The sequence below is a fragment of the Eubalaena glacialis genome, chromosome 14 (genome assembly GCF_028564815.1).
Source record: "Eubalaena glacialis isolate mEubGla1 chromosome 14, mEubGla1.1.hap2.+ XY, whole genome shotgun sequence".
NCBI lineage: Eukaryota > Metazoa > Chordata > Mammalia > Artiodactyla > Balaenidae > Eubalaena > Eubalaena glacialis.
Genome location: NC_083729.1, coordinates 26,524,112 through 26,538,336, shown reverse-complemented (window position 1 = coordinate 26,538,336; position 14,225 = coordinate 26,524,112). Strand labels below are relative to the sequence as shown.

The window sequence follows — 14,225 nt, the reverse complement described above, 5'->3', positions numbered from 1 at the left end:
CATACACAGTGAAGATGAAAGTCTCTCTTCTGCTGCCTCAGCGCCATTCTCCTCCCCCAGAAAAACCCATGACAAAGGTTTATATTCTTCTAGATCTTCTGCTATGCATGTGTGTGTGTGTGCACGCACATGCAAGTAGTAAGTATTAAATATTTTTGATAGGCTCATTAAATTACCAAGTATGATCATGCATTGAATGATCTAAATTAATTACAACTATGTTACTCTAAATTATATTGCACAAAGGAGTGAAAAATTAATTTTCCTTTTTTTTTAAAGCAATACCTACTAATAGGAGATCATGCTTAATTACCAAAAGCATTTTCTTTTTTACTTGAACTTAATTTCTTCATTTGATTAAGGGGTAAAACTGCTTGCTCCCCTTCTAAACTACACACAAGTGCTGCAACAATCATAAAATCACAAATGAATTTTGACCCCCTGACAAAATCTTTTCTAATTATTAATGCTCTTCCCTCAGTCCATCTAAGGAAAGGAAAGGTAGAATTATCTAATAGAGAGAAGTTTCACATAATTTTTAATTTAATTCCCTGAGGTGCTGTCTCATTTTCATTCTTTTCCTATCACTAGGCTGATGAAGTCAGTCTATATTTCAATTATCTGTCCCTTATCTGCTATCAGCAATAAGTGAGTCAGGTCTGGCAGCAGTCTTTCCTTTTCTAGACATGGGAATTTAGATAGATCCAGTCAAAGAGACTGCTCTTTCAAGAAAACATACGACATAAGATGCTCAACTCTTAAAAATCAGATCTATAAACTAACTCTTAACCCAAAATCTTCAGATGGGAGAAGGGGGAGTGTGAAACAAAGAAAGAAAGCATAGCCTATTTTTCTACTAGAAAATAAAAGTGCCTTTTTCTATCTGTCAGGAATCACTTAATAGACAATTTGAGGCATTAATAAAAAAGAAAACTAGAAGCCTTGCTTTAGATAGTTCCTAGATCCTGTCTCCTGATTATAGCACTTATTACAGAATATTCTGATTGACAAGTCACACTAGTCAATAACCTCCTAGAAGGCAGGGAGCATGAGTGTACTCAAAAGAAACCCAATAAATGTTTGCCGACTTAGTCCATTTTATAAATAAGAAAACTGATATTCAGAGAAATTCACTGGCCTAAGGCCACACAGTTGTTAAGTGGCTGAGCCAGACAAACTCTGGTCTGATTCCAAAGCCAAAATTCTTTTTACTCAACATTCACATATTACTAACACTAGTCTATACACTTCAAAGACTAGGGGGTGGGGGAAAATCATCTTCTTTTATAGTTCCACAAAAATAAAATCATAATAAACAGCCTGATATGTTCCTTAAGATCCAGCCATTTCAAAATTAATTTAAAAGGTGAAGATTAACTCGGATAAGCATGTCATGCTTCTTTATCATTTTATCTTCATTTCTCAAAGAAATCATTTTTAACATCATCGTTTACAGAATGATATATCAAAGACCCAAAGGGAAGAAAACTGTAACATTTCAACTGAAAGGCAAGGTTTCAGCATAGAATGATCTTTGCATGGAGATGTACAAGAAAATAGGGTTTTAAAACAGAAGTCAAAAGCTGTTTAGCATCTGCCAAGAAACTCAGGTAACTTATCTCTCCAATTCTACGACATCTGCAACCAGCAGTTCACATATTTCCTTGTTCTCCTAAGCTGTTGATACTATATGTATCTTTTTACAAACGATGCTTAATGTACTTGCTGATGAAAGTTTTCCACCAAGAAAACTGTATCACTAACTCATTGACCATTAGTCTCACTAGAAAGAAAATAATGCCATTTAGCAACCTCATGCTTTGATGATACTTCCTTTAGGGCCAAGTACTAGTCAGTCTATAAGATCATTTAACTCAGATCAACTTGGGAGAACATTTTTTTATTCAAGCTAACATCACTAAACAAAAAATCAAAGATAAGGTCTTATATCTGCTAGGATATGTTGAAACCCATCTATTAAAAACCCTTCTGGTACAACTGATTCCAAATCATCTGTCCTCATGAGAGCTGCTGAAAGAGGCATGATTCCCTTCTTACCTCCTCTTTGTCACAACTTAAATGCTTAGGAAAGTAAGCCCTTATACAGTACAGACCAAGTCCACATTTTGCCCACAGAAATATTGCGTTTCTTAAACTTTTTCAGCCAACACTTGGAAATTGGGAGATCTCACATAAAATTTAGATTTACAGTTTCTGGAAATACAAGGTCTGTATGCCCAAGTTGCAACAATCAAGACAGGAGTCAGGAAGCTACAGCCTATGGACCCAAACCAGCCCACCACCTGTTTTCCTATAGCCTAAAACCAGGACTAGTTCTTACATTTTTAAATCATTGCAAAAAAAGAGAAAGAAAGAAAGAAAGAAAGAAAGAAGAGAAAAATAATATTTTGTGACATGTGAAAAGCATATGAAATATAAATTTCAGTGTCCATAAATAAAGCTCTATTGGTACACAGTCACACCCATTCACATACATATCATCTACAGCTGCTTTCACACTACAAGGCAGATTGAATAGTTAGGTGCACAGAGTTGAGTCGTTGTGACGGAGCCTGCACACTGCACAGCTGACAACCTCCACTACACCTCAAGGACTTTCTTCGAATCTCTCATGTGGTTTTTGTCACCTCCTACTGCGTGTCAGCTATCTGTATCAGTACTTTTCTCACTAATTTATATGTGACCTAAAGAAACCATATAACAGACATTCAACAGATGCTCTACTAAATCCAACCCAAATATGAAACAAGGTAGAATGTGAGCCAAGAAACAGTAATCAAGAAACAGCTTCCCTGGTGGCACAATGGTTAAGAATCCACCTGCCAATGCAGGGGACACGGGTTCGAGCCCTGGTCTGGGAAGATCCCACATGCCGTGGAGCAACTAAGTCCATGCACCACAACTACTGAGCCTGTGCTCTAGAGCCGCGAGCCACTACTGAGCCCGCGTGCCACAACTGCTGGAGGCCACATGCCTAGAGCACGTGCTCTGCAACAAGAGAAGCCACCACAATAAGAAGCCTGCTCGCTGCAACTAGAGGAAGCCCGTGTGCAGCAACGAAGACCCAATGGAGCCAAAAATAAATAAATAAAATAAATAAATTTATTTTTAAAAAAAATTTCTAGGAGCTTTAATAAAAAACAGTAAAAAGTGAAATTAATTTAAAAAAAAAAGATCTACTGAAAGTGCTATACTTATGGCTACTCATCATCCTTACATGAAATTCACAAAAAACTATGAAGGGTGTTTTTAAACCTACTTTTAAGATTCAGAGAATGAACATTTATACACATGCAAATATACACACAACACATATATACAACCCCATTAAAGGGGCTCAACATCTCATTTTATACTAGACGAATCTCATGAGAGGAGACAGGTTTTGCTTATTTTCATCAGATTTTAAAATTAAACACCTAAAGAAGACTTAGAAAACAAATATACCAAGACATTTTCAGCATCACACCTAAAGTTTTATGCTAATCAGCACAAAAGTCACACCTGGGTCTGAATCGCCTGGCTCCTTTTCTTCCCTTACCTGAATAGCTGTCAGCCTATGTCTTACATTCACTAGGGAAATTCGTGCTAATAATAGCAGAATAGGATTCAAGGTCAGGCTGTAGATTGATTCACCATCTAGAATGAGCAAACTCAGAACGAGTGCATCCAGTCCTTTGACCTGAAAAAAAAATTTTTTTAATGATATAAGTTAGAACATATTAATCTTTATATGTCTTACAAGAATACATATTTTCCAGGTAATCAGCTGTGAAACACAGGCACTGATCTATTACACAGCAGTTGGCACTGGACGGAGTCCTAACATTACAAATGCCCTTAGAGATCTACAACTCCAGCCTGCCCTGACAGACAGACAGCCACCTGTTTGTGCTTTAGAGAACAGGGCAATCAAGAAAATGCTACTATTTTTTTTTTTTTTTAATTTGCTTTTCCCAAGTTGAACACTTTTTTTTTTAAATAAATTTTATTTATTTATTTATTTATTTATCTTTGGCTGCACTGGGTCTTCATTGTTGCGCATGGGCTTTCTCTAGTTGTGGCGAGCAGGGGCTACTCTTCGTTGCGGTGCACGGGCTTCTCACTGCGGTGGCTTCTCTTGTTGCGGAGCACAGGCTCTAGGCGTGCGGGCTTCAGTAGTTGTGGCACACGGGCTCTAGAGTGCAGGCTCAGTAGTTGCGGCGCTTGGGCTTAGTTGCTCCGTGGCATGTGGGATCTTCCGGGACCAGGGCTAAAGCCCACGTCCCCTGCATTGGCAGGCAGATTCTTAACCACTGCACCACCAGGGAAGCCCAAGAAAATGCTACTATTGAAGAAGCATCATGACTTTACAGATTTACTTACAACAAAATAGCTTCTCAATAAAAACCATCCCTATGTGAAAGTATTCATATTAAACACCTACATTTCATATATGCTTCACCAGCTGGCTAATGTCATTACAAACCATTGCTGCTCCATAATTACTATAAAGCCAAAAAACAACAAGGTCTTACATATCGAATGCTGAGTAGGCATACAATCATGGACCAGTGTGAACAGAGGCTGCCCAAAAGGGATGCCTCTAAAAAATCTACTTCCTACTGAACAGAGATTTTCTACAACAGACCAAGCACCTGTGTTTTTAAAATGTGGACTGAATCATTTTGACAGTTACCACAAAATCGATAGTAGGAATGCTCAATGTCAGGAACATGGGCTCTAAGTCACAGACACAGGATCGGGTCCTTTTTCTGATTATTAATTTGTGGGCATAGGTAAATTTTTTTTTAACTGAAGCCTCTGTTTCATCAGTTATAAAATAAAATAATAGAACCTAAACCTCACAGGGTTCTTGTAAGGATTAAACAATCCAAGTGATGCCAGTGTCTGGCTCAATGCTTTGTTGAAACATTCAATAAAGGTAAGAAAGTAATAGCTGTGGGTTCATCCTCTGCCTAACCTTCATCGTTACTGAAAAGTGTACTAGAGGAATAAAGACAACGTGAATGACCACCACCAAACCACAAATAAAGCTTACTGTTACCTACGCTGAGGGTAGAAGGAATTTTTTTTTTAAGTTCAATAATCAAGGAACTATTTTGAAGTACTACAACTGCCTCAACTTTAGAAGAAAACAGATACAAAAAAGTTAAGTGCAGTCCAAAATCACACAGAAGTTATTAGCATCTGAACAGAGATTATAGCCCAAGTTTTCCAACTTCTAAACCAGTGTTCTTCCTACCACCTCATGCTGCCTTCCCCTCAGACCTCTCTACCACTTCCTGCCTCTCAGCAAGCTCCAGGGCTATGCTAAGCACGAGGAAGTCCTCAAGGACAGGGCCAGGATCACTTCTAGACTTCTGACTAGGACAACTGCATGATGGTAGTGTGGGTCACTGAGACACAGACACCAGAAGAAGACCTGGTTTGGAGAACCTCACCATGAGTTCAGTCTTGGGCACAATGAGTCTGAGGTACCTTGTGAGACCTCCAAGTGGAGGTACCGAATACACAAGTGAATCTACTGCTTAAGAACTAGAGAGAAGGGCTTCCCTGGTGGCACAGTGGTTAAGAATCCGCCTGCCAGTGCAGAGGATACGGGTTCTAGCCCTGGTCCAGGAAGATCCCACATGCCGCGGAGCAACTAAGCCCATGCGCCACAACTACTGAGCCTGCGCTCTAGACCCCGCGAGCCACAACTACTGACCCCGCATGCTGCAACTACTGAAGCCCGCGCACTGCAACTACTGAAGCCCACACGCCTAGAGCCCGTGCTCCGCAACAGGAGAAGCCACCGTAATGAGAAGCCCGCACACCACAACAAAGAGCAGCCCCCGCTCACCACAACTAGAGAAAGCCCGCGCGCAGCAACAAAGACCCAACGCAGCCAAAAATAAAATAATTAATTAATTAAAAAAAAAAAAGAACTAGAGAGAAGACCCTGCCTAATGTGACCAAGTTGGACCTGCAGCCTCATCAAATCATCTTGCCATTTAGATGGATTTAACAATCTTTATTTCCTAACATCCAAACCAAGCTGGTGAAGTACAAGACATGCCTTTAAGGAAAAGAATCCTTATTCTAATCACATTGAGATGAGAAAGATGTCTACCTGTTGTAGCACAAATTTAGATCATTATCTTCTAAACGAAATCTTTAAAGATAACAAACAAGTAATTTAACAGGGCAACAAATAAAAAATTACACAAAGAGATACTCCATGATATACTACTTGGATCTCATTACCTCTGATACTCAAAGGTTTAGTTGGTTACCAAACCTCCTACTCTAAGTCCTCTGGAAATGTCATTAATAGGGTAAATAATAAATAAAGGAGTGAATGCATGAATAAACAAATAAATAAACTTCTTTTCCTAGAGTTACCTTGCATCACCATCATTAAAAAATTAAATGCTTTTCTATCTTCCTGTGACATAACACTGATATTCCAACCGAATTCTAAATGTGCTTCCAGAGTTTGGGGAAATGACCGAGTTTTAAAGAGGATTGTGGGACTTCCCTGGTGGCACAGTGGTTAAGAATCCGCCTGCCAATGCAGGGGACACGGGTTCAAGCCCTGGTCCGGGAAGATCCCACATGCCGTGGAGCAACTAAGCCCGTGCGCCACAACTACTGAGCCTGCATTCTAGAGCCCATGAGCCACAACTACTAAGCCCGCATGCCACAACTACTGAAGCCCACGCGCCTAGAGCCCGTGCTCTGCAACAAGAGAAGCCACTGCAACGAGAAGCCCGCGCACCACAACGAAGAGTAGCCCCCGCTCACTGCAACTAGAGAAAGCCCGTGTGCGGCAATGAAGACCCAACGCAGCCAAAAATAAATTTTAAAAAAATTAATTAATTAAAAGACAAAAAACAAAACAAAACTGGTATGTACATACAATGGAATATCATTCAGTCTTAAAAGTAAGAAAATTCTGACACATGATACAACATGGATAAACCTTGAGGATGAACAATACATACTACTATATGTAAAGCAGAGAATCAATAAGGATGAGTGTATAGCACAGGGAACTCTACTCAGCACTCTGTAATAACCTATAAGAGAAAAGAATCCAAAAAATAAATAAATAAAGAGGATTGTTTATATTAAAACAGACAAAATGAAGGTTACAACTCCCTTAGGAACGACTCCTCAGTCAAGAGAGCATATGACATATAAAAATACTTATTTATCAGAATAGTGAAAAGAAGTCAACATCTGAGATAAACTTAATATAAAACTAGATTACTAGATCAACTTTTATGGGTGAGAGGTGACCTACTCAGAAATGAACCTTCACTGCTATTCCCCTGAGGCTGGTTAGCACCAGAGGTCAAAAAACAGTGCTAAAAATGCCAAGGCTGCAATTTAGAGGCAGGGAAAACTAATTTGGCTTTGATGACTATACTCCATGACCATAAAGTATATTCACAAATATTTGTCCTTCACAAGAACTATGAAACATAAATCAGCACAGGAAAATGACAACTAGAAAATACTGATGTGCCACTCCCCAGTTTAAAAACGTCCACTCCCTTTATCTTCCAAATTCTCAGATTGCTGGTAAAGAGGATAAATTGAATAATCCTCTCAAAAACAACATGACATGACCAAGAAGAGCAGAACATGCATATATCCTAGGGCACAGCAGCTCCACTCACAGATATATGTCCTCAGCAGAGCTTCCCAACTCAGTGCTGGGAAGCATTTCCAAGTTTGCCCAACTACAGCCTGAGGGCCAGTAAAAACAGCCTCCTCCATTTAGCACACTGCACCAAACACTATCCTTTTTTTTTAAGCATGCTGTGCTTGGAAATTCTTGCAAATGATTCCCAGAAGACGTGTTCCTAATAGCACTGTACATAATATATTGCAAAAAATGGAAACATCCCATGTGGCCATTGAGAGTAGAACAGATATATAAACTGTGGTACATTCATACAACTGGAATACTATGGAACAGTAAAAATTAATAATAGTATAATTTCAGAAATACACCGAGCAAAGCAAGTCACAGAACACACACAATTTGTTTCATTTATATAAAGTTCAAAAACTGGCAAAACTAAACAATATGTTCTCGGGGGATACATACATACATAGGTGCTAAAACCATGAAGAAAAGCAATGGAGGACTTCCCTGGTGGCGCAGTGGTTGAGAGTCCGCCTGCCAATGCAGGGGACACGGGTTCAAGCCCTGGTCCGGGAAGATCCCACATGCTGTGGAGCAGCTAAGCCCGTGCGCCACAACTGCTGAGCCTGCGCTCTAGAGCCCGCGAGCCACAACTACTGAAGCCCGCGCGCCTAGGGCCCATGCTCTGCAACAAGAGAAGCCACCGCAATGAGAAGCCCGTGCACCGCAACGAAGAGTAGCTCCTGCTCACCGCAACTAGAGAAAGCACGCATGGAGCAGTGAAGACCCAACGCAGCCAAATAAATAAATAAAATTAAAAAAAAAAAAAAGAAAAGCAATGGAATGTTAACACAAAATTCATGAGAGTGGTTCATGAGACAAAGGGGGCCAGGGATACCAGCAGGAAGCACACACAGGGGACCTTGTAACCCTGTATTTCCCAACCTTTTCCAAGTCAGAGCAAATGCATAAGATGCTATTATTTGTAGTGCACATCAGGTAACTAGAGAAGGCTACTACACCAGACGAGACCAGTTCAAAGGCTCTCCCCAGCCCCGGCCCCACACAGCTACTGCAATGGCAAAGGGGCTCAACACCTGGGGAACGGCAGTCGGGAAGCTCTGTTCTACAATGCTGGTGATGTTCTCTCTCTCAAGCCGGGTGGTGGGAACAAAGGAGTTTTATTATTTAAACTGTACACATTCTGCATGCTTTTTGGAATGTGTGAGGCACTTTTTTTTTAAGATTTTTTTTTTTGATGTGGACCATTTTCAAAGTCTTTATTGAATTTGTTACAATATTGCTTCTGTTTTACGATTTTGGTATTTTGGCCATGAGGCATGTGGGATCTTAGCTCCCAGAGCAGGGATCGAACCCACACCCCCTGCATCAGAAGGCAAAGTCTTAACCATTGGACTGCCAGGGAAGTCCCATATGAGGCACTTCTAATAAAAAAATTAAAATCAAGGTCTTATTTAAAGTTTCCTATGATTTGGTCTGAGCCCCATCAAGGCTGACCTTTTACTGCTGCTCCAACAGGCTCAAAGCATCCGTTTCCCACAAACACCACACTCGTCTCCCCTCAATTTCTGCTCATGTGACTGCACCTAGAACGTATTTCTTTCTCTTCTCTACCTGTCCATTTCCTCATCATCTTTCAGGTTCTAACTCAAGGTCCACTCTTGATGAAAAGGTCTTCTCAGACAAAATTCACTTTCCACACATCTCTTCATTAATTTCAGTATTTCTTATAGGTTGAATCTCTCATGTAACCCATTTCTGTACTGTTTGAATTGTTACCTAACTTTACAGGTGCTTCTACTTTAGTATAGCATAAAGAGTACTGAATTCGGACCCAGAAAGTGTGTGTTCCAATCCCCCAGCTATAAGGCCTCTGACAAGTTTCCTTCACCACTGTGAGCATCAAGTCTTCTCATGTAGAGAATACGTCAAACTGATATAGCATACATGAATGAAGCACCACTCCAACCACACGTTAGCGCTCGGTACGTATTTACGACTTTGTCTGGTGGGTTTCTAACCTGCACTATAGGGCAATAGAGGCCAGAAACTGTTTCATACACAGTAAGAGAGGGAATGAGACACTCCTTATAAGTAATTTCCTAGATAGTTGAAGCATATTTCTTTAAGTGCCAAAATCTTGGGGATTTTATTTTAACCATTTTGGATGAAAACTTTTGTAAAGTATAGATTAAATTCCCTTCTTAGACATAAGATATGGAAGAGCTTTTAACCTTTCAATAACGATTTAGGGCCAGCATTATGAATCTCAATTACTCTATTGCAATATAACATAATGACTCAGTAAACTGATGTGTACAGAGGCTTCAGATTATGACTGCTTTTGTATTTCTCTTTCCAACCACCATCAAATTATTAACACTAATCTCTAACAACTCCATTCCCCTTTCATTTGTTACTTCTAATTCTGAGAAACCAGGTAACAGTAAATAGGTCCCTTTTGCTGTGCAAGTTTTGGATGCTAAGCAGCCTTCCAGGCTGAGTGATCGATAGTAATGCTCTAGTTCTGAGGTGGCTGGATAAATCAGTTACCATACTTCTTTTCAGAGCATGTCATATCCTCCAAGCCCTGCGTATATGTGCTCAAACAGTACTGAGGAATTCAAACTGCAAGCTCTACTGATGACCTACTGATGCAGGTCAATAATATTATCTCCATATATGGATAATAAGAATCATTGTCACCATGGAGCACCTCTGTGCCAGACACTCTAAGTAAATACAAATAAGTGTATCTGTGACATAAAGGAAATCACCCCTGGGAACTGTTCGTAAGGACAGCAGCAAAAGTTTCCTGCAACAAAATTAAACAGATCTCCACATTCTCTGCTTTGCCAGAAAAGATCTTTATGTAACTGTGGTAACATATGCAGCTGGGTGACTGGTGCAGCTGCCTGCACTTTAATAAAAAGAGCAGCTAATAGAGCTCCATAAAATGGGGAGCATCTGAAGAGGAGTTTGAGTCTGATAGTGGAACTTCTGGAATGGAAAATCTGATCAATGAACAAGCATTCTTAGTAGGTTCTGTAAAAGCAATAAAGTCATGTTTCTCTCCTACCTATTATTAACTCCAGTTTATAAAGAGCCGTTCCTAAAGAATAAACAACACAATAATACCTATACATGACATTTCCAAGAAGCGTACCTCACTAAACTGCTGGAACAAAACAGACGGCAAAAAATCCTGAGGATGTAAATCAACAAGAGGCCCCGTCCAGTTACTCTGAACAAAAAGTTGCAAACTGCTCACACCAAGTAGGAATATCAGCTGTTGTCTGCATATGAGAATAAAGAAATAAACATGAGCCACTATCACTGTATAACCACAAACACACTATTTCATTTCAGTTTTATTAAGAAAAATGTAAGATATCAACATTTATTGAGATCATCTGAGAGTATTACAAAAAAAATTTCTGAAACAATTTAGATCTGCAACGTCCAATATTATCACCATGAGCCACACATGGCTGTTTTAAATTTAAATTAATTACAATTAAATAAAATTTAAAATTCAGTCCCTCAGTTGCACTGTCCACATTTCAAGTGCTCAATGGCCAAACGTGGCTACTGGCTACCGTACTGTACGGCGCAGATACAGAACGTCTCCATCATCACAGGAAGTTCTCCTGAACAGCACTGGTTTAGGACCCTATCAGGCACTTAGAATTTTGTCTTGTGTTCTATTTAACAGCTCTGACACTGACTGGATGGAAAACTGATTTTATACAAAAGAAAACTGACAACAAAAAGTTGTTTTCAAATATTTTACTGATCCTGTACTACCAACTATTAGAACAACAACCAAAAAAAACCCTAGAAATTTCACTTGAACCCATTTCTTATCAATCCTACTTTGGCTGAAGACAGGAGTGGGTAGGTAAACTTATACTGCAAAGGAGAGATTAAAAAAAAAAAAAAAAAACTTTAAGCTTTGTGGGTCACACATGTTTCTTTTTTTCCAACCCTTTAAAAATGTAAACATCATTCTTAGGCACTTTGGACTTGCCCCACCAGCAGTAATTTGCCAACCCCTAGATTAAGACACAAATAGGTGGGGATTCAACTCTAACGAATAGCAGCCAGAGAATCCTGTAGCTTCACACTGAAGGAAAAATAAAAGCAGTCATCCTCTTCTTCCCATATCCCCTAGGCCCTACCTCAAAAGGAAGATTCTTTAAGGAAAAAAAAAAAAAAAATCAAGCCTACAAGCCTGTGGCAGCCGGAATACTCTGGATGCAGCACAACTGAGAGCAGAGCAAAGAATGAGCAGAAAACAGGTGACAAAAGAGCCTGTTTGTAATTAGAAGTTAGGAAACTTGAGGAAACAGGTGTGCAGCAAGATCTCAAAGCCTTTATATAACTGTCATAACTAAAAATCAAAATCCTTAAGGGGAATTGAGAATAGAGTTTAATTTTCAAATACCTCATAATGAGGTAACTGAAATGTCTCTTCTCAGCTCTGTGTGACAAGCCGAATTCTGGTCTACCAGTGTATGATGTATTTGTGTGTATGTGTGTTTTCATGTGCACCACACAAAGCTAATGGCTATGATACCGCACACACATCTGACAGCAAAATAATAATCAAGAACGACATCAGAGGAATGTAAACTACTAGTAAACCAGAAAAATAAAAATGAATGACACTAATTTTTTAAATAAAATGCCTATAGTAGCACTCTTTTGTGAACTCCTTATAGATACAGATTATGTTTTATTCATCTTCACCACCTCAACACCTAGCCAGTAGTTGATTTGTTGAAGAACTAAATGAAGCCATTCCCTAGAAATAATGATAAAACAAAACTGTGTTTTAAAGACAACTAAAACTTGATGTGGTTGCCAGAGATGGTAGAGAAAAGGAAGGTATATTCACAAACTAACAACAGTAAAATATAAGCCATTGAAAAACTTAGGTTACACTGCTGTGTAACTATCCATTACATTTAATCCTATAAAATTACATAAATGTCAATGGAAGAAGATAAACCAAGGGTTCCATAATAAAAACATTAAAGACAACCTAAAACATAACATATCACTCAGCAATCTACAAACAGCAAGATGGAGAGTGTACACTTTCAACTTAAAAGAAAAGAAGGTCTGAAGTCTTGTCTATGGCTAAAACCTATGAGACTTAAGCATTTAGAAACTCAGTGGGTTAGCAGCTACCACCCAGTCGTAAGTCAGTGTTATATATGAAACCTGTATATCCTACACCACTTTACCTTTTCATTCTCGATGGTCCTCTGTACAGAAACTCTTACATAGATAATTTGGTACATCATGAGTCCTGAGTAAACATAAAGCCAGGTTTTTCAACAACTGCAAAAATCAGTGCCTTACACTGTCAAGGCAATATTAAATGTATTCAGAATCTGTTTCCCTACGAAAATTTCAAATAAAATTCTACCTTCTGGTTTTGTCCAAATCTGTTGAGTAATCCAGGAATGTTACTATCTGCTTCTCTAGGTAGCTGTCAATCCTTTCTTCAGTCATCGTTGCTGAATTTAAAATACTTTGAGTCAATGAATTTAAGAATATGGCCTCATAGTTCCCTTCTAGCAGCAATTGTAGGAAAGATCCAATCTCTGTAATAGAAAAAAATTAGTCCAATAATCCAAAGAACAGCTACTTTCATACTGTAAAAGGTAACACTATTACCATTTCAGCATATATACTTAGAATGCTTCCTATACATTAACCACAAAGCACTGAGCAATTGCCCATCACCTCTCCTAGAATTAGAAGCTCATTCATACCATGAGCAGCATGGCAGAAGTTAGACCCAGAAATAATATTCCTCATTAGCAAGTAACATCAAAAGGAATTCTGCTGGGAATTCAAAAGAATTCCTACTGACAACAGAAAAGTTTCCTTACAAAGTTTCCTTTCACAATCTGGCTCCTCCTACCCCCACTGTCCTCCCTGATGAAAAGCTGGTTCACTCACTGTTCCCCTAATATCCATATGCACATTCCTGCCTCCACACTTTTACACCTGTGACTCCTCCTGGGGAACTTTTCCACTTGTCAGTCTTACTCTTTAAACAAAAATCAGGTCAAGTTTGACTTCTTCCATAAGACTTCCAGACCCAAACTTCAGAAACTACCTCTCTCCTGAAGCACCTATCGCGTATACACACAAACACGGGCCCGCGCACACATACATACACACACAAATATATAGGACGGGATATATACTGTCTTACATTGTTATTTCTCTTTTGGGTCCAGCCTAAACCCCACAACCAGATGTGCCTATATCCCACTAGTAAATGTGCCTTTTAACTCTTTCTCTCTCCGGTAAATGTGCTTTGCTTACAAGATTACACCTTTGCTGCCTCATTTCAGCTGTTGTGCTTACCAGCTGTGTGACCTTGAATAAATTACTTAACCCATCTGTACTTAAATGCCTCCATCTGCAAAACGGGAATAAAAGTAGTGTCTACCTTACAGGTCTATTCTAAGCATTAAATGACTGAAGAAATGTTAAGGGATTAGAAAAACAATTGACA

The 14,225-nt window shown here is 39.2% G+C and overlaps 1 protein-coding gene across 3 annotated transcripts in view; it reads right to left on the bottom strand.

Moving 5' to 3' along the window:
• Nucleotides 1-14,225, bottom strand: part of TTC27 (tetratricopeptide repeat domain 27) — a 188,516-nt gene that overhangs the window by 173,765 nt on the left and 526 nt on the right. Inside the window, exons 2-4 of one of the 3 annotated variants that reach the window (XM_061211184.1) lie at nt 13,122-13,299; nt 10,851-10,980; nt 3,563-3,703 (exon numbers count right to left, since the gene is read on the bottom strand). The exons of 1 other annotated variant lie outside the window; for it this stretch is intronic. In XM_061211184.1, coding sequence (XP_061067167.1) covers nt 3,563-3,703; nt 10,851-10,980; nt 13,122-13,299 — 449 coding nt within the window. The remainder of the gene's footprint in view (nt 1-3,562; nt 3,704-10,850; nt 10,981-13,121; nt 13,300-14,225) is intronic. One more of the 3 variants, XM_061211185.1, reaches the window with a different exon arrangement.